The 24,750-nt window shown below is 39.9% G+C and overlaps 1 protein-coding gene across 1 annotated transcript; it reads right to left on the minus strand.

The window, feature by feature from the left end:
* Positions 1-24,750, minus strand: LOC114472622 (CMP-N-acetylneuraminate-beta-galactosamide-alpha-2,3-sialyltransferase 1-like). Its single transcript, XM_028461936.1, has 7 exons — positions 24,650-24,750; positions 7,087-7,430; positions 6,786-6,982; positions 6,431-6,610; positions 4,200-4,245; positions 3,990-4,109; positions 1-165 (listed from the first exon to the last, which is right to left on the minus strand). The coding sequence occupies exons 2-7, from the start codon at positions 7,408-7,410 to the stop codon at positions 1-3; spliced, it is 1,032 nt and encodes a 343-aa protein (XP_028317737.1). The 5' UTR covers positions 7,411-7,430; positions 24,650-24,750.

Here is a 24,750-nt window from a genome sequence, read left to right on the forward strand (position 1 = left end):
TCAAACCCCTTTATATAACGTTAGTCGTCCTTGCTTCTCTAGCTGCTCAATGACTGTGTACTCCAAAGAACCAGGATGAACTGCATTTGCTAATGTTTCACTTGTTGGTTGCCAGTAATGAGACCAGTGGCCTTTGGTGTCTGCTCCAAAACCAAACACATGCACCTGGGAAAAAAAGGAGAAAAGTGTTACGCCCTGGCCCACATCCACTAAGAATGGAGCGCAAACGCTAAATGGGCTACGTTTTGCGCAGCGTCTCTGTTGGCAGTTGGCGCTGTTTAGCGCCATATTCTTAGAAGAATTTGCTGTAATCATCTAACACGCCTACAAAGTTTGTCATCTGAGCTTAATTTGTGACTCAGATGGCAATATGCCACGTGACATATAAGTCAGCCATCTAGCATGACCACATCCCACCACACACCTCCCATCTCAGTGTGCGGCCAGTGTTCTGTCCTGAACTCTCTTCTGGACTCAGTGGTGGAGTGGGGTGAGAGGAGCTCTGAGCAGCTCCTTTAGCGGTAAACAGAGACTCCCACTCTGCAGGACGAACAGCTCCGGAGCGGGACTCACCCCGACTCTTCAATAACAAATTGTGACAACCATTACGTGAGTGCTAATACCTAAAACTGATGTTTGGTTTGGTTTATTGGTAGTTATTTAGCATAAACAGTCTACACTCTGGTCAGACCAAGGGAAAAGGGCCCGAAACCCCTCCGCATTTGACGTCTATCTTACAAAATACAATATTCATTGGTTATCAAGGCACTCGGATCAGGTGGTAGAGGGGTCATTATCTGATCAAGAGGTTGGGGGGTAGATCCCAGTCCATACCTGTCTATGCATCAAAGTGTCCTTAAAGGTACAGTCTGCAACTCTTATAAAAGTGACTTTTTGTCATATTTGCTAAAGCTGCAACTATGTAAGGACAGCTTTACATGAAACGAGTAGTTTGTGTGAAAAAAAACTCATTGAGTCCCTCCTGCTGCTCCTGCAGCCTTTGGCAGATTGCCAGAATGCACCGCGACTGAGCAAAAAGAACCAATCAGAGCCAGGATTGTTTTTGATGGACTATCTGACAGCTGTTGCTCACGGGCCCCGCCTCTTTTCCTGGCTGGAACGCCATCTTTTTTACAGTGTATGGTCTGGAGGAGTAGAAGATGGATTTGGTGACTTTTCTGCTTGAAAGGTACTTACTGCTGCTTGATTTACATTACATTTTTTATAGACACTGTCAGCCATGAAATTTTGCTAACAAAATTAACAGACTTCAACTTCTCGCCAGAGGCAATTCAATGGATTAAATCATATTTAGCTTCAAGAAAACAATGTATACATATTGACAGTGTAAAGTCATCGATTCTGGATGTCTCAGTCGGTGTGCCGCAAGGATCAATACTTGGTCCACTATTATTCTCACTGTACATAAATGACCTTTCCAAAACATGTAATGATATGAATTTTCAAATGTATGCAGATGACGCTGTAATTTATACCAATGCAAGGAGCCCTAAAGAGGCAGCTTTCATTCTGACCTCAGCCATGGAACAAGTAAATGACTGGCTATTTAAATCATGCTTGCTTCTAAATTCTAAAAAAACGGTCTGTATGATGTTCTCCAAGCAATCAAAAGTGATGAAAAATTCCGGAGTGTTCTTGAGAGAAGAACTACAACTCGTCACAGAATTCAAGTATCTTGGTCTGACACTTGACTCCACTCAATCTTTCAAAAATCATATGAAAAAAACTTGCCAATACTGTTAAATTTCACCTTAAAAAACAAATCAGACCCTTTTTAACACTTAGTGCAGCTAGAATGTTTCTCCATTCAATAATTTTATCCCATATTGAATATTGCATCACAAGTTGGTCTCTCACCACTGATACCAATTTGAAAATAATTGAATCTTTGTATAAAAAATCTCTTAAAGTTTTTGACCAAAAACCTAATTCATTTCATGTATGCAATATTTTAAACAAGTACAATCTTCTAAATTTTGAACGTTTTATCAACTTTAAGTATGTATGCTTCATTTACAAAGCGCTACATGGACTAGCCCCACCTCCTGTGTCTGCCTTTTTCAAACCTAAGACTTCAAGTGGTCTGAGAACTAGGGCCTCCTCCAGAGGAGACTGTGAGGTCCCCTTCAGAAGAACTACCCATGGACAGAACTCTCTCTCTGTCAGGGCCACTAACATCTGGAACAGTCTCCCTCTGCACATACGGGAGAGTCCTACACTGGTCAGCTTTAAAACCCAAATCAAACTACGGCTGAAAAGAAACCAGTCATGTGACCACTAGACTCTGAACATTTCCCTGTGCTGCCTGTATTGTATTGTATTATGTTGTATTGTATTGTATTCTATAGTATGTTGTCGATTCTTATGTATTTGCCTGCCTAGGGACTACGGATGAAAACTAGCTTTGTAGCTATAATCCGGCATATATACATTTGTTTTACACTGATGTTCATTAATGTGCAATGTCCCTATCAAATAAATAAATAAATAAATAAAAATGTTTGATTTGTAATTGTTACACTAGAACTATGTGGTGCATGTGTTGTGTGTGCATGCAGCAACCTTCGTTTGGGTGCTGTAAGTGACACTGCGTTGTTGCTGCTGCTAGAATCTGGTGTGTGCACATAGAGAGAGAGAGAGAAGCGCTGCAGGAATATGCTTTTAACAGAGCATACTGAGATGGTAAAGTAAAGGAACCTGAGATGGTAAAGTAATTTCAGCAGAAATGGAAATAACATACACCTAAGCTTTTTTATTATTTCAAACTGAAAGACTGCCCATGAGGAAGTGGACGGCCCAAGAGCAGAGAAAAATATACAACTCAGTGAAACTTTATCAACAATAATCCTCATATATACCTGGTAAAAACAAAGTGATGCCTAGAGATCTTTGAGAGGAGGAAAAAATTATCAGAAATGATTGACACCTCATAATATTAGAAACAATAACCCATTATTCAACCAGGTATATCACTGAGATTGAAGTAGAGAACAGCATCAAAGGAACAACAACAAAATCACTCCCAGAAATATGTAACAGTAATAACATTTCAAAAGCAGTCGCAATGTCCAATACTATTTTCTTTTTGGTCTTTTAAGCAAGCTTTAAATTCCCCATTTTCGTGTCCAGTTTTTTAGGTTGATATTGGATTCTGAATAGGGGTGTGCCATCTAAGGAACCTCACGATTTGATTACAATTCAGGGTGCTACAATTCGATTCATGAACGATTATCATCTGATCAAACACAAAAGCTTATTCAGTGAAAATAAATAATGACTTCCAAACAAAACTTAAATGAGCAGCATAAATTCCACAATAAACTAAACATTTTGCTGTGCACAATCAAAGCATCTTTAAAAACACATAAAATTATGAAATCATGTTAGGGAATGTATCGGCAGAGGGAAATGTGCTACTACTCATCATCAATGCTGTCTTAACTTTCAAATTATTGTGTAAGGAAAGGAACTACTTTCAATTCAGTTTGCTCGTTTCAAGACGGGTCGGGTGAGTGGCCGACATCGCTGGCAGACCCCTTGCGCCAACTGTCATGGGCTGGTCCTTGCATCAGGGCACCGAGTCCCCGGGAAGTGGCAAGTTGGGAGCGGGGCAGGCCACGGAGCTGGTTAGAGGAAATGCGCCCAACGAGGACGCGTCCCTCGTGAATCTTCTGCTCAGTAACTGTAGCATTAGTTTGCTGCCGTCATCACCTCCTTCACCTGGTTTGTTCCTTCAGGTGTCCGGGCAGCGTCCGCAACTTTCATTTTTGTTCCGCGAACAGCAGTCGTGTTCCTGTCACGATTTATAAATCGGTATCAAATCGTCACATGTTGAATCGCGATTAATTTGATAATCGATGTATTGGCACACTTCCAATTATGAAGTCAGATATTTTAAGAACTTCTAATCTAGACCTAAATGTATGAAAGACTATTACAATGATTTTTGTGGGATTAAAAGTTCTTACCTCATCACAAATATACAGTGCAAGAACCACAGTCATGATGCCAGTAGATGGATAGCTGGCCTTCCGAGCCAGCCACTTGTCATGAACATATCTCATGAAAGCTGGATTTACCACCATCACCTGTTAGGAACCAAACAAAGGCCTTTTTCTAACCACTCAGTACTATTGTGGAATAAATGTATTCCATTAAAAATAATTGTAGGTACTCACCAAATTCTTATTAGCATTTATTCTGGATGTAGTCGGTGTATCTGACCTGTAGGAAACAGCATTAAAAGGAAAAATTATTCTCATGAATTACAGTATATGTAAGATACTTCATTTATTTGAGAAGAATGTATGACAGGAAATATTATATTATTATGGATAAGGCACTTTGAGTGTCTTTGAAAAGCAATGCATAAAATCCAATGAATTTAACAATAATTTAACAATATTTTTTTTATCTATAATATACTTTACATTTAAAACAAATCTTTAAGTGCAACAAATAGGTGCATAAGAGTAAGTCTTTAATCGGGGTAAAAGCAAGTTAAAATTTAAAACAGAAAAAGAACCAAAGCAAGATTAAAGACCGTTTAAAAAAACAATAGAGGTCAGCTAAATAAATAGTCCAAGCAACCAAAGAAGGCAGAGGAGGGAGATTTTGTATTGAATTCTGAGTTAAATAGTAAGTCTGTGTAGGGATTGCAGGATTGGAGTAATGTGTTAAAATGTGCATGCACTCCTCAGGATCCTAGGTCCACTGTTATGGACATATTGGAGCTTTGGAAGGCTCCTGCTTCCAGCCTGCATGGAGGAAACAAAGGTGTGGACAAATCTTTCTGCATGGTGGAGGGTGAAAGCCAGAATTTGGCAATATTTGGAAGGCGGAAGTAAGAGCTCTTGCAGTGTTGTTAGATGTGTCACAGTCCGATGTGGACCCAAATGCAGAGAGAGAAGGAGGCAGGATCGATGCATAGTGTTCTTGAAACCAGTCCATCTTTATTACTAAAACAAAACAAAACAAAACTTAAATCCAAAAAGACAGGAGGTACAGGGAGCAAGGACCAGACACCACAGGACACAAGGAGGGAAGACAACATACAATGATCCCACAGTCATACTGTGTCCAAGCACTCAGCTAAATAGTGAGGGAAGCATGATTGGGAATGGCCCACATCTGGGTGAAAACATGAGGGAGCTAATCAGTCACCAACCAAGCACAAAGACATCACTGGGGGGTGGAGCCACAAGCAGGAACACCTGAAACACAGACAAGAGTTAAACACATGACCAGACACAAACTGAATAAACAAAGACAAAGAATATCTTAAAAAGGACCCCAAGGGCTAAATAACAAACAGAACCTGACAAGATGTGGGAGTCAAAGGTGAGATGTGGGTCAAATATAACATCTAGTTTAGTGATAGGGGTGAAAGTGGAATATTTTGACCAGAAAAGTAGATACCTGTAATGCTGGATGAGTGGATCTGAGGAAGAGTGCCAACTAGCAAATTCTGTTTTTGAGCTGTTGAGTAGTAGGAAGTTTTGACTCGACTATGCATTTATCTCCTCCAGTCAGGTAGTGAGTGCAGGTGGAGATGGTGATGGAGTAGGAACATAGGTAGAGGGGTCAGTTTTCAAATATAATTATGTATCATCAGCATAGCAATAGAAGACAATCCCATGTCTGCTGATGAAATGGCCGAGGGGAATCTTGTTAGGTAGGGGTGATCAAACGCAGTCCTGGAGGGCTGTAGTCCACCAGGATTTCTATGTCTCCCTGCAACAATCCTGAACTTCTGAAGCAGTGTTACAGATAGTCTGCTATCGAGCCACTCAGCTGTGTTTCAGCAGGGAAACATCAAAAACCTGGTGGAATACCGGACCTCCAGGACCACGTTTGGACAACCCTGATGTAGAGCATGGAGAGGGTTGGGCCAAGGATTGATCCTTGGGGTCACCACAGGTGGAATAGTGGATCTTTGATCTAGCTTAGCCAAGGGCCACAAATTTTGATCTGACAACGAAGTAAGATCTGAACCATTCCAGGGCCAGAACCAGAAAGACAAAGCTTTGAAGTGAGATGTGTTGAATGCAGCGGTCAGGTTGAGTAGGATAAAGAGCTTCCAGGAGTAGGTTGTTCGAGACTCTGACCAAGGCAGTTTCTATGCTGTGGGCTGATCGAAAGCCAGAAGTTGAACTATGACTTCTGTTTCCAGACCCTTGGACAGGTGCGGGAGGTTGTATATGGGCCTTTAATGTGTGAGATTTCATTGGTCGACTCTAAAGTTGTTTTTTTGAGATGGGTCTGATGATAGCCAACTTGAGGGCTGATGGGACATGGTCAACTTGAATGGATTGGGCAATAATACTGGTCAGTATCAGCTGAAGTCTGAATTGAAAATAGTCACACATTGTTTTGTTATGCAGTTGAAACAAGTCTAATCTTTACTTACCGTTCTTTAAATCCTGTTGTAAAGGCCTCCAAGAGCCATTGAAGATCATGCATTTTGAATGCAAAAAACAAAAGATGAGTAGAGTTGTCTAAATTCTGAGCACTCGCTGGATACATGGCTCGATGAGTCGTTTTCGTCCCAACATCTTTTTCAAAGCCTTTAACCGGACCATGGTTTATTCTAGTAGCACATATCCAGGTTCAAATTATATGTATTATTTTACACACTTTTCATACAAAGAATAGTATTAATAATGATAATATAAAATAATATATAAAATAATTATTATGAAGCGCTTCTCAAAAAAAGAAAAAAAAACAAAAACTCAACAAAGCTTTATAAAGCCTTGCCTTACCTTATGATGACATCTTTTGAATCTATTATCTCTCCATAATTGGCTCCTTTCAGTCTAGGTGAATTCCCCACCACAGCACAAGTCCTACATTTGTCTGACTTAGGTTCTGCAATATCTGGCACTGGAGGGAACAACTGAAACAACCTCTCTAGTGTAGTTTGGAAGTTGCTAAAGTTGCTCTTTTCCCCCTGTAAGTGCTAAGATACACCAAAAAGGAAAGACAACATCATGAAAAACCTAGATGACAAGAAATATAAGCTACAGACTGTGCAATGCTTGTTTGAAGTGTGGAACCACTTACTTTCCACCAGTTGTAATTATCCTGCGACACACTATAGTTCTTAGACAAAAGTGGCTCAAAAAAAGTATCCAAGCGATCTTTACGCAACCCCTGATCTTCTGTTAGGCAGTTTTCACAAGAACACAAGTGTGTTTTCTTTGTGGTGGTGGTGGTTGGGATGGCAATTATTGGATGTGGGGAGGGTGTTTTTAAAAACAGTACTGTAGAAAAGTTATTCCAGCTAAGAACTTTCAGCCAAGTACAGTCATTTTGGTTGTAGATTCTTAAAAGAGTTACAACTGCAGTGAGGCAAAGCAGGAATAAAAAAAGCTTCACTCGAGTCATAACTGGAGAAACAGTCCAATCTATAAAAAGGAAGCAGAAGAAATAACAAATGAGTCTATACAACAACAAAACATTTCACATACTTGAAGAATTAGCAGGATTTAAAGTTGGTTAATTATGGCCATAACCACATAAATGGGTTAACGGTGAGCCAACCTTTGATTAACAATGTATCCCCTTTTTTCAGCATCTGCTTTCATTAGGCCCGAGCGCCACGAGCTGGCGAAGGTCCTCTTGCTCTCATAGTGGCCACACTACCTATGCGAACGCCCCATGCTTGTCAGTGACCAGGGACCCTCGTCATGTTGTAGGCATGCCCCTGCGCTTTCCGAAAATGTATAGTTCATGGTACTCAAAAATGGGTAAACATTGTTATTGGGCTGGATTATTATTCTTTCTTTCTTTCTTTCTTTCTTTCTTTCTTTCTTTCTTTCTTTCTTTCTTTCTTTCTTTCTTGTTTCCCGGTGTCGGAACAAACTTTTCACTCACTGAACCATTATGTAGAGTCTCAAAAATTCAAACAGAATTAAATCACGCGCTTCTCTAATTTCTGGCTATTTCCGATTTTCAAAATGCGACAAATTTGAGGCGCCAGCGCCCCCAAGTATGCCAAAAATGCATTACGGGATTGGAATTGCCAAAAGAATTCATTTATTGTAGAATCGTGAAAATTGACACAGAAGTAAACTATAACAACACAAGTAAAAAATATTAAGACCACGCCAAAAAATACACAGGAAGTCCAGAATCTTGAATTAAAAATTGCAAAATTGCTATTTTCTATCACGTTGTATTTTAACACATTTCTCCAAAGGCGTTTCATTGACGGAAGTGGGACTCCGAAAGTGATCCATGGATTTTTAATAACTTTTAGGGTGTTTGCAGGGCGTAGCAGTTAATTTTGGACAAAAATGACTAAAGGGAGGATGTAAAAAGAGAGGGCAGTGTTACACCTTGGTGAGGGGGAAGGGAACAGGGAGGAGAGACTCGAGGTGGGAAATGGAAAGGGTGGGGAAGAGATGATTATTTTAAAGTGAGAGTGAGATGTGAAGTTGTAGTTGTGTATATTGTTCTTATTGTGTTATGTACTCAAGCCAGTCTGGTGACAAGTGTGAAGCTTATGTATATTGGTGGTGGCTGTGGACAGAGGGAAGGAGTGAGTGGTAATACCCAAAACACTTATATTGGGATCAACATGTCTAAGTTTAAGCCCAGTACGAGTTTTATCCCAAAGCTCAAGGCATGCCAGTGCACCGTAGACCAAAAAAATAAAAAAACACAGGTGTATGGATGTGTTCAAAATGTCACACTCTGTACTATGCACTACAAACTCAATATGTATATACTGTCAACTATATATTATAAGTATGGTCAGGAGGATTAGGATAATGGCCAAGTTTCCCAAGATGCATTTTGAAACTACAATGACAAAAACCGGAAACACACTTAAAGTTTTGAAAACTTTTTTTAGTGAGAAAGTAAAATATCAACATGTAATCATTTGATTCATAAAACTCATGGAAAACACATTAGCTTTAGAAAAGAGACGAAAAAATTAGAGGCGGTGGAATGTATGTCCATTAAATGCTTTAAAGGGGACATATCATGGTTTTAAATCCTTTCTTTTTAGATATAAATCATACAGTTGTGGTCTATTTAAAGCGGAACTGCAATGCTTGGGTCTGAAGTCCTCATTATTATAGCTCCACCCCTTTTCTACCCCTTTTCTGATGTGCTTCTGAGAGCAACTCGTTTTGGTGCAGTCTCTTTAAATGCAGGTTACAGAGGTGACACTCGGTTCAACTCCACCCTGCTCGGCCATTTTTGTAGTTTGATAGAAGAGATAAGGTTATGTAGCGGCGCATAAACTTTTTATTCAGAGGTTATTTACAAAATGTCAACAACGGAAGACCATCCAGCCCTACATGTTCGAGCCAGAGTCTGACCCGGCGGAGCGAGATGAAAATGAAGAGGATGAACCTGCAGAACCCTAACAAGTGAGCTAACACAAGCACCGAGCTAACGCTAGCGCCAAGCTAACGTCACGAAATGCATTTTAATACAGTCTTTTCGGAGACAAAAACGGCAAAATGAAATGACTAATGAAAACTTTAGACTTAAATTAAATCACGTAGACCATTTCATCAAGGATCTAAAATGAGCACACAGCGCAAACATATGAAGTTTGAAGACGGTGCAACTGCTAATGTTAACAAAATAATGACAGGGACGTCTTATCTCACACTTTTTAGCGTTATTTACAGCTTACCGAAGTGCTCTGTTCGTCGTCTCCAAACATAGAAGGAATTGACCCCTCAATCAGACAAAGTCTTTCGGCAAATCCTTCTTTATACTGGCGGAGGTTGCAGAAGCAGTCATCCTTGAAGTGCTTCGCGCACACAAAAATAACCTTACCTACAGATGTGGGTACATTTCCGTGAAAAATAAAACTCAACCGGGAACTTCGTAAAGGTTCTGATGCTGGGAGACAGTGTAATGAAGCGTGTGGGTTACTACATCCAACAACCAAACACTTTGATTTCTCCTCTCATAACTTTGGCATCCTTGAGCTTGGACTACAAAATAAAAGCGAGAAATAAAAATGGCGGATTGCTCGAAGTGTTGGGCCTGGAGTTGATTTCCTAATTTGGCAGTTCCGCTGCAAATACTGTGACGTAATAGTTCAAAAAATGTAATAGAGAATAGAAAAATTGAAACAGATTGCAAAATATGACCAAAACAGAATATAAAGATATCTACGGAGCACCTGAAGAGACTAATTTGATGCATTAAAGAGCTAAAAAAGTGGATTCAGCATGATATGTCCCCTTTAAGAGACGAGGAAGGGGAGTACGCCATGTTGGTGCAATGTTTGGGACTTGTTTTTAAAAAAAACGAGATAATGTGTGCACCTCTACGGCAGGTCTCACCCTGCCATTCGCACAAATTTATGAGAATTGGGGAACTCCGCCACCAACAGGAGAAGAATGAAATTAAAGACAGCTCTGTGAAATTGATACATTTGTGTGAATTAATCGAACATTGCACATTTCACAACATATATTATATATGAAGGATATACTGTATGAACGCGCACACAATGCGTAAAGACTCACAGTGGTTTATCAGGCACTGCTGGAGGACGAGGTGCATGGGAGACCAGAGTCGGCGCCAGGCAGTATTAAATGGGGGGCATTAGGAAAACTTCGTGAGGCACAAAAACGCTCAGCTTTGAGTCGCACACAACCCCCCTACTCACCAAAATTTGCGCACTTCTGAGCAGGTGAGTCCACAACCTCCTCAGCAGTAACGGCTATAACGTAAACAAACTTGCAAAACATCTTAACGACGACGTTAGCCTGACAGTCAAGGATACATGAGATTTGTTTGTCACATACATATATACTACTACTGAATAGTTCTTTATGACGTAGTGAAATAACATTATGGTGCGTTCACACCAAACGCGTCAAAAGCATCAAAAGTGGCAGGTGTACATTCACAATATATGGTGGATGCACTTTTAGGGAGCCCAAACACCCAAACAATCTAATTGGCTCCCGAAAACACTTGCATAGAATCGCTTAGACCACGATAAAACCAATGTGCAAAATTCAAATATTTCGATTTTGGTGGTGCTGGTCGCTCCGGCCCCACTGCAGCGTACGTTTATTCTTGTTTGTCAACTTTTATTTTCTTTTTAACCTTCAAGTGTTCTTTCATTAGACCTTTTAAATAAGTTACGCGTCCCAGAGATAAACCTCCTGTTCCAACTGAAGATGCTGAACACTGAACCAAGAATCAAGCCTGAAGGAGCTGAACACTGAACCACAAGATCAAAGCCTGCACGCACTGAACAAAGGCCAGTCAGGCCTAACACAACTCAGAACCAGTGGAAACCTGCTGAGTGAACGAGGTGTGAAACCCGCTGAACAAGGAACAGAAATGTCCAGCCTAACACAGGCCAGAACCAGGTCTAGAGAAGGAGCCTTTCGGACACACTCCAGCGGCCCAGAGCCACGCTTTGCTGCTTCAGACTCCTCTCGCCAGTCTGCTCTGCCGCAAGAGAAGGACCACTGACCACGGACCCATCAGAACCGAGGAACTCTGGATCTGAAATTCTAATCGGGCCTAAAGTAATCGCAGCCACATGGTTCCACACTGATCTTCTCATTGCTCTCTCACACACACAGAAATCATGCTACTTTTCTTTCTTTCTCTACTAAGCTTTTACCTTTAAAGTGTATATACATTTATCCTTAGCGCAGTGAGCGTAGCGCTCTTTTAGCTTTATTGTGTTAGTAGGTTTTAACTTGTTTTGATTAATAAATGTTTATACTTTGAGAAGTTGTCAGTGGTTTATGAAAATATTACAATCATAAGGTTTGTTTTATGGAGAGTAGACAGTGTTGACAAGAGTTCACAACCCTGGATGACAAGGTATTAATAACTAAAGTGATCTGAAACACTTTAACTTGATTTCAGATGGCACTTCTTGGCAAATTGCTATAATATTAATAATAATTAATATTATAATTTTACTATAAGTCACTCGATGAATTATGAACATAACTGATCGCCACAATATCATCCATTGTATGAACACCACCAGCAACAGAGAAGCCCCTCCCTTCGATGCGCATCCCGAGCATCTTTTAAGTTGGTGACAAGCATCTGTAATCAATAAGCATAAGCGTCCAACTATGCACGAGGCACGATTTTGATGCCCAAAACGCGTTTGGTGTGAACGTACCATTAGGCTGTTCAGCTTTATGTGCACAGTGTGCAGCAGGGGTGAAAGATAGAAGGTGAATAATATATTAAATTAGCATTTAACGACAACCTTATGCTATATAAACACAGCCACAAAAACAAAGTTAAATGGACTTGATTTTATATAGTGCTTTATCACCACACTGAAGCAGTCTCAAAGCGCTTTACACATCAGCTCATTCACCCAATCACTCTCACATTCACACACCAGTGGGACAGGACTGCCATGCAAGGCGCTAGTCGACCACTGGGAGCAACTTAGGGTTCAGTGTCTTGCCCAAGGACACTTCGACACATAGTCAGGTACTGGGATCGAACCCCCAACATCTCGATCAGAAGACGACCCACTACCACCTGAGCCACGGTCGCCCTTGCCCTATGTTAGCTCGCTAACATACCTCTGACTGAGTGGTCGCTACAGACACGGGCATCAGCAGACTCTGCTCCTCTCGACTGCAGACGTAGGTTTAAAATCCACTTTTTTACGCCGTTGTTCTGTGAGCTTTTTACATTTCTCACCTTTTGTCGGTTAGAACGATTGGAGCAGCCGTAAACTACACAAAACATGGGCATTTTGATTATTCACTTCCTGCTCTCAATCTGAATTTTGCGCTCTTGCTTTGTTGCGATGCAGCAATGTGAGTGACATCACTTGAATCTGTTATAAGGTGGAAGTGCTATTTATTGTGTTTTTCGTTGTGTGCTGAACTGTGTTTTTAGACATGAATGGATTTTAGTATTTTGCATGATTTTACTCTTTGCTGTGTTTTATTGGTGTGATGATTTCCTGTGTGTGACTTTTATTGATTTTTATTGTTATGCACATCCACGAGCAGTAATTAATAATTGGGTTCCCTCTGGGCTGCACGAGCCCTGTACAGCCAATCAGACTGCGATCAGAGACTCTGGCAGCCAATCGACAGCCAAAGACAGGAGACACCTAGAATAAAAGACACTGGAGACGCAGAGCTTCCCACTCTGCCGCTGGAGACATGGACGCTGGAGACCCGGGCGCAAGAGGGACGCACGCTGGGAACACGGTGACAAGTGGGCAAGGAGTGTCACAGCGCGAATCAAACTCAGCAGCAGAGTGGGAAGCTCTGCCTGCGGCGTGAGTAGACGGCAGTAATTTTGTGGCACTCCGTTACTTGGAAACGAGAGCATCCAGCGTCATCTCTGATGTAGCAAGGTGCTGCCGCAGACTGTTATCTGTTGACAGGTGGAAGAAGCCGACCGGACTGAACGCCACCATTCGGAGAGAGAGGACTGATTACAAGGAGCAAAATACTCGGATCTGAACTATACCATCATTTTTTAAATCAGTTTATTCAGCCCTTTTAATTAGTTTTAGCCCCTTTTAGACTGTGTGTGAGGACACATTTTAAGCAATATTTATAGATCTTTTAGACTGTGTGTGAGGACACATTTTAAGCAATATTTATAGATCTTTTAGACTGTGTGTAAGGACACATTTTAATAGTTTTTAACTATATTTTAAATTAGGATATTCTTTTTATTGTTGCATTTATCTGTGTGGTTTTTAATAAACCCTGGGCTGAATATAAATCTGTACCATTGTTGTCTCTCTCCTTGACCACTGACAGAGTCGCTCTCCCCCTGGTAGAACAAACAATTTTAATAACCGTAACAAATCAACAGAGCAGGCCATAGACATATACACATTCTATTGGCTGATCCTAGCAACAGCTCTAGGCTACGTTCAATAGCACAAACAATTACACCACAGTATATTATATCTATGGAGCAGACTCTCGTCCGTGTGCAGGATTTATTTTACTCTGCAACGGAATCTATTTCCAATGTAACGAAGTACTGTTACTTGAAACAAAATGTACTTAAGTAAAAGTAAAATTACAGATTTTAGAAAGTACTCAAAAGAGTAGAAGTACACAAAAAAGCTGCTTGATTACAGTAACGAGAGTAAATGTAATTTGTTACTGTCCACTCCTGGTGAATGGTCAGCAACAGCAGGAGGGGAATTTTACCCTGCATTCATTATGAGGAGAACGTTTTTCTTTTCTTTTTTTCCTTTTTATAACAACCAATCACAGATATTAGCAGACTGCATCATACCCAGCAACGGGGTCAACCACACCTCCTCAGATAAAAGTTTTTCTCAACTCCTTGCTCAGAGTTGCTCTCACACACTTTGTGAATCACTTTAAAGTTAAAATTCCTTTCTAGCAATTTTTAGGCTGAGTTAGGAGCTCTCTGAGATGATTCAGAGAAGCTTCATGAATACGAGCACAGACCTGTCTTAAAGACATCACATCCCACTAACATCCACTAACCCCAACCAGTTGAGGCAGATGGCTGCCACCTCTGAACCTGGTTCTGCTGGAGATTTCTTCCTGTTAAAAGAAAAACTTAGAAGGACATATTTTTCTTTCCACTGTCGCTGTTGCTTGTTCATGTGGAGTTGTTGGGTTTTTTTCTTTTTTATTTTGAATTTTATATTTTGAAAGCTCTTTGAGATTACTTTTGTTGTAATTGGCACTATATAAATAAAGTAGAATTTTATTGAATATTCACTCTCAAGGTAATGTGTGAGAAATCTGCCTTTCCCTGAGATCTGACAGCTGTGTTTAGAACAGAAAGAATATTATTGGATAAATGCAATCCTTTCATTTACCAATGACATCCTTCAGCAAAGATATACATTTACATCTGATGGACTGATCTACAGTCAGCTGATGAACTCATTCATTTTTTTATTCATTCATACAATGCACTCTCATCCCAGTGTGTGTGTGATATATTGAGGAGGACTACGTGAATAGCATGTTTGTGTAAAGTGAAACTGGCTGATCAAAGCGCTGTCTTTTATCATCCCATGGATTCATATTGCATAATCTCACACTTTTACGCATTAACAGTGTCAGCAGCTTCCTGCCTGTGTTCCTTCCTTCCTGATTTTTCCGCTGGAAGAGTATTGTTTTTGGTCTGAGTTATGGATTTTATTATACCTCAATTGTGATGTAAGTTTCTCTACACAGTTTATCCATGTTTGTGATTGGTCTGACAGTGCGATCTCCACCCCTGTCACTGAAGTGTGCATAGTCTGTCTGAAGTCAACTTGCTTCACTGAACGCGTTCGTATCCTGCTTGATAGTACAGGGGCTCTCTGATGGAGAACTTTTGGTTAGGGGAAGCCAGCTAACGAAGGCATATCACGGATATACTTATCCAGCTTCGTAGTACAGGCCCCAAATGACCAACAAGATCGATCACAGATTTAATGATCAGTGACGTAAGGACGCATGCGCTGAGTCATCTGTTACTGAGCAGTGAGCGACAAGACGAAAAGAGAAAAAAGGTTGCACACAGAAGTTTCTGTGGTTTTAGCATTCTAAAATTAGTAAAGGGTTAAAGTTGGTGTTATTTAGTCAATATATCATTGATAACAACTGAAGCATGTGTGATCACACACTGATTATGTGAGTTTGATGAGTAAGAAAATACACTAACTCACAATTAAAGAATATGTAATTTATGAGACTTCTGAGTGTTTTGATGAATAGTTACTTGGAACTCAGCAACAAACATTATATTCAACTGAACGGAAGGAGCAGCTAGGTTGTGTGCGCTACTGACTGTCACGTCCTACGCTGCAGAGGCTCCCTTTGTGCAGGTGAGCAGTTCACGGGAGGTGTGAACACTGTGCCCCTCCCGGAAAAGCTAAACTGTTCATGAATTTTGGCATCAGGGAGCCTTTAGTGCTCTACCCTGTGACTGTCCCTTAACAGCCTCTTCATCTCTGTATATTCAGAGCTTTTTCTTTATTAATGTCTGGATCCTCAATGAATAGACCTGCTGTGCGGCAAACTGGAGGCGATGGGTACACACATATCCTTATATATACATATTAGTACTGATGGTTTAAAACACATGGAAACTGTGATCATCTAATTAAAAAGTACAGTACACATTAAACACGTAATAAGACAATGATTTTATCGTCACCTGTATCGATTTAAAATGATAATTAAACATTAATTTCCTTTTTAACACATTAAAGCAGTAGATGGTGAGAAAATGTAGAACAGACATCTGTTTGACTCCATTTTCCATTCCTATATCTTGTTGAGTGTTTTAAAGAACCACGAAATGACATATTTCGAATTGATGACATGGTTTCAAGCAAGTCCATCTGGTCAAGAGCAGGTTTGCGCCACAGACTTTCCATGGAAACTAAGGTGTTTGGTGTTTACTCTTTGATGGAATGGCTGTTTCAGTTAGAACATCGGTTTAACTGAGCCGGACTATTAGTTTTGTTATGGCAATTTTTATATTCATCATCATATCATCAAATGTATGTTCATGTGTACAATTTGTCATGTTTTAATACATGATGACTCCATTACTCTTTGCACTTTTGAACAGCTGAATCATGTTAGATTAAACAGTACAGTATTGTAGTGCAACACAGAGTCTCTGCTGAAGGCCAAAAGTCAAACTCACATGCAGATATACACGAACGCACACACTATCAAGGATAGATAAGAGTGGCGCCCAATCTTCAAATGTTTCCACTGTTGGGCATCTGACTCCCCCCTTCTCCTTACCTCAGGGTGGAACTTTTCTGCTATCTGTATAAAAGCTTAAGCTGTGAAACTGTTAGTTAGAGCGGGTCTTGCCTTTTTGCTCTGCCACGAGCCTTTTGCCTTTCATTCTTTCAGGATGGAAGCTTCTTTTTTACTCCTTTTTATTTTATTTTATAATAAATCTTTTTTATAAAATCATCAATGCCTCGCCTGGACTCCATCATTCAACCAGAGCAATAAATCATGCCTCCAAATGAGGTCAACCGCAAATTTGCCGTAACAGTTTAAACCTGGAGTTAACCCTGAGCTGGGTTTGATGCCCCCAGGTATGTAGCGTATATAGTGTAGGCTACTGGGGTCTACAAAGATTATATTTGTGGTCTTACCCAAGACCTCTCTGAGTAAGGCAGCAATGCTAATGACCTCTCCATCTAACAATGTAAATCTAAAAATACCATGCCCAACTTTCCTGACATTGATCTAAGCTAAAATTTGAAGGGCACTAATCTGAAACAAAATTAAGATCTTTAGAGTTGCAGATGGTTTTGTTAGCATAATAAGGTCTGTCATGGGTGCACGGTACGTGACTAAAGGCTCAAACATACTCAGGCGGACTCCACGCACAGCGAACCCTGCTCGGACTGTCTGCACTCCACTGAGCTTACAGCACCGTGTAATAGTTTCCATTAAAATCCTGAATGGGAGTGTGTGTGGTTATCTGTTAGTATCTGTGTGTTGACCTGCGATGGACTGGTGTCCTGTCCTGCGTGTACCCCCACCTATGGCCATTGAGAGCTGGAGATAGGCACCAGTAGACCCCCACAACCCTGAAAGCAGGAGCAAACGGGTCAGAAAATGGATGGATGGAGATCTGTCATATACATTGTTTAATCATGAGTGAATGCGCTTGAAAAATAATATAACAGTAATAATAACTAGAATATTTGCATTTCCTGAAGAAAATACAAGTGAGGATGCAGGTGCTTGCCCGCGTCGAACCGCAATTTGATAAAAATGTAATTTGTTGAAAAATTTGAAAAAAATTGAAATGGGTTGAAATAGATTTAAAAGGTTAGAAAAGTTGAAATGGGTTGAAAAAGTTGAAAAGGTTGAAAAGGGTTAGCATTGGCATTGCGTTAGCATTAGCAATAGCATTGCATTAGCATTGACATTGCGTTAGCATTAGCATTAGCATTAGCATTAGCATTAGCATTAGCATTAGCAATAGCATTGCATTGCATTAGCATTGGCATTTTGTTAGCATTAGCAATAGCATTGCGTTAGCATTGGCATTGCGTTAGCATTAGCAATAGCATTGTATTAGCATTAGCATTGCCATTAGCATTAGCATTAGCATTGCATTAGCATTGCATTAGCATTGCGTTAGCATTAACATTAACATTGTGTTAGCATTACCATTGCGTTAGCATTAGCATTGCATTAGCATTATTATTGCATTAGCATTGCTTTAACATTAGCGTTATCATTTACATTAGCATTGCATTAAAATTGACATTGCGTTAGCATTAGCATTACCATTTCCATTGCATTAGCATTAATATTAGCATTGCGCTAGTATTAGCATTGCGCTAGCATTAGCATTGTGCTAGCATTAACATTGCGCTAGCATTAGCATTGCACTAGTATTAACATTGCGTTAGCATTAATATTAGCATTGCGCTAGCATTAGCATTGCGCTAGCATTAGCATTGTGCTAGCATTAGCATTGCGCTAGCATTACGTTAGCATTAGCATTGCATTAGGATTGGCCTAGCGTTAGCAATAGCATAGCGTTAACGTTGGCATTGCATTATGTTAAGATTGCGTTAGCATTAGCATTGTGTTAGCATTACCATTGCATTAGCATTGACATTGCATTAGCGTTGACATTGCCGTGGGGGGGGTGGCCTGGGGCTCTCTGGCCCCCACTCTTTCTGCTGGCCTGGCATCTGCATCTGCGGGCCTGGGGCAGTTCCTGGGTTTGCGGTAGCGGTTTTTTGCACATATACTGGTATACGATGCACTGGCATGCCTTGGGATGTGGGATAAAACTCATACTGGGCTTAACTTTAGACACGTTAATCCCAAATACCTGCTTTAGGTACTACCACTCACTCATTCCCCCTGTCCACAGCCACCACCATTATAGCTAAGCTTCACACTTGTCACTATACTGCCTTGATTACACAACATAATAAGCACAATATATTCTACAACTTCACATCTCACCCTCACTGTAAAACAATCTATTCTCCCCACCCTTTCTATTTCCTACCTTGAGTCTCTCCTCCCTGCTCCCTGCTCCCTTTCCACTTAGGTGTAACACTGCTCTCCCTTTTTATATCCTCCCTCTAATAAAAGATTTCTTACCCTTCCTTTGGAAGGGCTGGTGATGGTCACAATTAAGCAATAAAATAAATCAATTTATTTTATTGCAATAACAAAATATGCACTGCTGTCTCATAATGATTGCACTTCTTGTAGTGTTGACCTTTGACAGCATGTGCAGACGATAAAAAAAGCATTCGCATTGCGTTAGCATCAGCATTGTGTTAGCATTAATATTAGCATTGCGCTAGCATTAGCATTGCTCTTGGATTAGCATTGCGCTAGCATTAGCATTGCGCTCACATTAGCATTGCGCTAGCATTAGCATTGCGCTGGCATTAGCAGTAGTTTGCGTTAGCACTGATGTAGCGTTAGCATTAGCATTGTGTTAGCATTACATTACCATTAGCATTGCAGTAGGATTGGCCTAGCGTTAACGTTAGCATTAGCGTAGCATTAGCATTAGCATTAGCATTAGCATAACGTTGGTATTAGCGTATGTAACCTGCATTTAGTCCAGGTGCATTATTTTGAAGGGTCCACTTCGTGTTTCACTGCCCTCAGCTACCATTTCCCTTAAAACATTGTAATTTACATTCCAATCACTCTCTGCTGTGGCTGTGGCATGCTGTGGGTTTTCAAGCTAACCAAGAAAGGCAGACTTACAAAGCATTTTGGACAATCAGACTTCGGTAAGTGTTTTGTTGTAAGTTTGATACATTACCGACGAAGTGTCAGCAGTATTTGTTAAAGTTTTATTTGAAATGTATGTCGCTGACATCGCTCTTGCAAACCCCATACAGATTCCATGCACTTTTTCAAAACACCTAAACTTCAACTTCAAGGTAATTAATTTAAGTTGTTTTTTAGAAAATGACGCCGAACGGTAGGCAATAGTTTAGTTTAACTGATATTAACTTGGTTGGCCCTTATTTTTAGTTTTGACCAACTTTGAGCACTTTTGTTTGGCTAATGCTAAAAAAGCCAATGAAGTTTGGTTTGTGTGTGTGTGTGTGTGTTTACATCGTAGCTACGTGTTTGTTTCTGTCGATTGTTTGTTGCGCAACCCTTTTATTTTACGAACTCTGTTTGAGTATTTTGAAAGGATTATGAATTGGAAATGTTTGAGATATTAAGTGCACTTATGAACATGGTTGATTACTATAGTAATTGATTTTGATTTAAAAATGATTTGTGAGTTATGTTAATTTGAAGTTTATGGAAATAATGTTTTTGTTGTAATGTATCATGTAACACATTTTAATCATGGACATTTTCTTGCATGTGTGTTCATGCATTATTTTAAGTTTGAATGTTGGGTTACAGTTATCTATTAACCTACTTATTGTTTGAAAGAGAAACTTGTTTGTGTTTTTGGCCTTATAGGTCAGGTTTTTTATATGGATGAAATCCTGAACGAGATCAACTCAACAACTGCTGAACGCAGAATGACGAGCCAGGATGCGGTAGGATAAATCCAGTTCCTCCCTGCAGTCCTGTCATCTTCATAGTTTTCCACAACCAAAAAATCTGCTGGATTATATTTTTTTCCTTCCTTGCACTAGCATGCCCAAGATTTTCTTACTCCTGTTGCCCTGCCCAGAGGTCGCCAAATGACACTGATTTGCAACTCAGTGGGCCATCTCTCTTATGTAAATGCAGCCATTAGATCGGAATGTGCAGCTGGGCAGTGACAAACTTTGGGGGTTGGTGTAAATGATGGCCAGTGTTGAGAAACCAGTGTTTCTCCAAGGTAGATGATGTTTGTTAATCCAAATAACATTATATGGAATTATTGGATAAGAATGTCCAAATTAATATGAGCCATGTGTGTTGTGATCAATTAATAAACCACAATAAATAAAATTAGAAAAAGAAACAGCATTCACTATTTACCTTTATTGTTTTTGAAAAGTGCTTATAAATAAAATGTATTGTTGCTATTTATGGTAAAGCGAGATTTCCGAGTGTGAAAAGGACTGTTTGCTGCAATCTCTGACGTTTGGGGGTCTTTTGTTGCCAACTGGGGAGAGACTGTTTGAAAATGTGGTGATGAAGCTTATGGAACCATTTATGGACAAAGGAAGAACTGTTACAATCGACAATTTTTTCACTTCATTTTCATTAGGACGTCGACTGCACAGCCGGAAGACCACCCTCCTTGGCACAGTCAATAAGATTCGCCGGGAGCTTCCAGATTCAGCTAAAAAGAATTTGGCCCGTGAGGAATTCAGCACACAAGTGTTTTCAACCTCTGGTGCCACACTGACTGTTTATGTGCCCAAACGAAAGAAGACTGTCTGCCTCCTCAGTAGCGTGCACAGCGTGGTGGAGACTGAGGTTACTCGGAAAAAAAAGCCGAACACAGTCACCGACTACAACAGCATGAAATGCGGTGTGGACGTCATGGACCAGATGGTTCGAAAGTACACTGTGCGTTCAGGAACACGGCGTTGGCCAGTCGCTGTGTTTTACAACATGATTGACATTGCAGCGCTGAACGGACATGTGCTTTATCAGGCATGCACTGGGGTCAAGGAGAGAAGGGTGGACTTCTTGCTGGAGCTTGCAAATGAGCTTGCCCAGTCTCATATGGCAGCCAAGGAGGTGAATGAGCAAAACCTTCAGCAACAACCACCCACACCTGATGTGGGGAAAAGGGCATTGTGCCAGGTGAAGTGTTGCTGCAGGAAAAACCGTGCCACCAAGCGTTGTATGTATTGTGACAAGTTTGCATGTGGCAAATGCATAAAGGAGGTGTGGCAGTGCCAGAATTGTTCACAAAATCTCTATTAAATAAATTTCACCAAGAATGCAAACAAAGTGTGTTGACGTCTCACTATTACTACTTACTACTTTCTGTTGCAAAAGTTGAAATATAAGTTGCAACCTCTATGTAGCTGCTGTAAGGGAAACACAAAGGAGAATACAAAAGGTCTTTGTGTCCTGAACCTACCCAGCCACCACCCCACCCTAGCTGAGGGGGGAGTAGTGGCCTCAGTAACATAACAATGGTCACAAGCTGAGTTGTTCACACCCGCCATCTGAGACCAGCTTGGACTTTAAAGGTATAGGTGTCAAATGACATATCTCTGGGCATGTTAGTGTTAATGAACTTTGGGAGCAATACATGAACCTTTGCGCATCCCGTTGGATTGCATTCCCCAAGGATTTTTGCTCACACACGGTGTGTGAGCTGGTGAGCTACTCAAATTGTTTTGACTACATTTGTATTTTGTTTTCTGGTATTATTTTTTCTATATCATACCACCCAACTAATATTTTTTTATATATATATATAACAATGCAAACTTAACTATACTACTGGTCTGTTGGTTTTCATTCACATCTCGGGCTCCTATAACGAACCATCTTCTGTTGCCGCTAATCACTGAAGCCGCAGTCAGTACACCTAAACCCAACTAACTTAACAATCTATGTTACACGTAGCATTGGCATTAGCCTAGTATTAGCATAGCGTTAGCAATAGCATAGTGTGAGCATTAACCTAGCATTAGCCTAGCATTAGCAATAGCCTTGCAATAGCATTACACTACCATTAACATTAGCCCAGTAAACAGTAAAACCAGTAAACCCAGTAAAACCAGTACCACCAGTGAGAAGTCCAGTTTATAAAGTATGTGTAAAAACCCCACTATGAAGGAAAAAAGCAGTGTATCCAGTTAGAAGTCCAGTTTAGACAGCAGTGTGTGTAAAAATCCCAGTTTGAAGGGAAAAACCAGTTAAACCAGTTAAAAGTGCAGTTTACACAGTAGTGTTTAAAAATCCCAGTATGAGCTGAAAGTGAACAAACAGCTGAACATGTCAAAGTTTGAATGGTGGAAATCGGTTGAAAAATGGCCAAACAGTTAAAGTTTTAAGTTAAGGTGTTAAATGAGAACCTGCAAACCCCACACTAAAAGAGAATTGGTGATGAAGAGGAGCAGTTATGATGAAGAGTTAAGTTTTTGAAACATTTTAAAGTTTGAATGGTGAAAATCCATTGAAAAAATTTAAATGGGTTGAAATGGGTTGAAAAAGTTGAAATGGGTTGAAAAGGGTTGAAATGGGTTGAAATGGGTTGAAAAAGTTGAAAAAAGTTAAAAAGGTTGAAAAAGTTTAAATGGGTTGAAAAAAGATGAAACAGGTTGAAAAGTTTGAAAGAAGTGTAAATGGGTTGGAGGTAGTAGCTGAACATGTGAAAGGTTTAATGGTTTGAATCAGTTACAAAATGGCCTACGATGAAGTGGTTAAAAGTTCCAGCAAGGGGAAAAAATGTTGGAACTTTTAATGTAAGCGGATGGGAGCAAAAAGTTGCCAAGGCAATAACTCAGAAAGTTGACAAGTTACAAATTATAAAAGCGATAGCATACTAGTCTGGAATTTTTTGAACAGTTTGCTATCTTAATTGTCAAAAATCGGAAAAATGGTGTTGGAGAAGCGACAGACGGAAGAAGAATAACAAATAATAATAATAAAGGACACGGAATACAATAGTGAGGATGCCATTGCATCCTCACTAATAATAGTTCATTATTAGTAGTAGTAGTGGTAGTAATAGTAATAATAATACATTTTGTTTTTCATGCACTTTACTTTTGAACACAAATCTCAAAGTGATAAAAAAATAAATAAAAATACAACAACAATAATGTATACGTCAGTAAAAGCAATGAAAGCTAGCAGCGGCATCAAACAACAGCATTTAGCATTATGTCATAAAATGAAGTATAACACTGCCCTCTCTGTTTAATCCTTTCTTTAATAAAGTGTTTCTTACCCTTCCTTAGGGAGGGCTGGTGATGGTCAAAATTATGCAATCAAATAAATTAATTTATTTAATTGCAATCACAAAACATACATTGCAGTCTTTAAAAGATTACACTTCTTGTAGTGATGACCTTTGACAGCATACAGACAAAGTGAAAAAAATAAAATAAAATAAAATGAAGGATTAAAAGCAATCTCATTCATGAAAAAAGTAAAGTACATTTAAAGCTTAAATAATGATTTATTGTTATTAATTTTAATACATGCACCTTCTTGTGAAATATTAAAGATTCTTTAGACTGTCTTTTAAATCGTAAATAACCGTTCTTGTAGATTCAGAAAATCCATTATTGTGAACTTGTCATGAATGCTAATCTTCCATCTATCTATTTTCAGACCTGCTTGTTCCTTGTTCCTTCTTTTTTTTACGGTGGTGGGGGTCTGCTGGTGCCTATCTCCAGCTCTTATTGGGCATTAGCCAGGGGTACATCCTGGACAGGGGGCCAGCACATCGCAGGGCAACACACTGACGGACAACCACTAACACTCACATTCATTCCTAGGGTCATCTTAGAGACTCAAATCAACCAGTCATGTTAGACATATGGGAAATTTATCAGGTCTACATGCCAGCAAAAAAAAAAAGAAAAACAACTTTTACTCCAAGAAGAAAAAGTGAAATAGTGCAGAGAACTATATTTTTCCATCATCAACCTCATTTCCTACTGAAATCTATGAATATAAGTAAATACAAATAATTCAAATCTGAGTTAACAGTAGATTGAGATGAGGGTCTGTCTTACCTGTTTAAAGGGTTTCAGAATGTTTTCTATGTCTGTTCGTCAGTAGCAGAAATCTATTTCTCTGTCCCATTAGTCTCGTGGCACTGGAAGTCAGTTCATAG

Source organism: Gouania willdenowi, chromosome 11 (genome assembly GCF_900634775.1).
Source record: "Gouania willdenowi chromosome 11, fGouWil2.1, whole genome shotgun sequence".
NCBI classification, from domain to species: Eukaryota; Metazoa; Chordata; class Actinopteri; order Blenniiformes; family Gobiesocidae; genus Gouania; species Gouania willdenowi.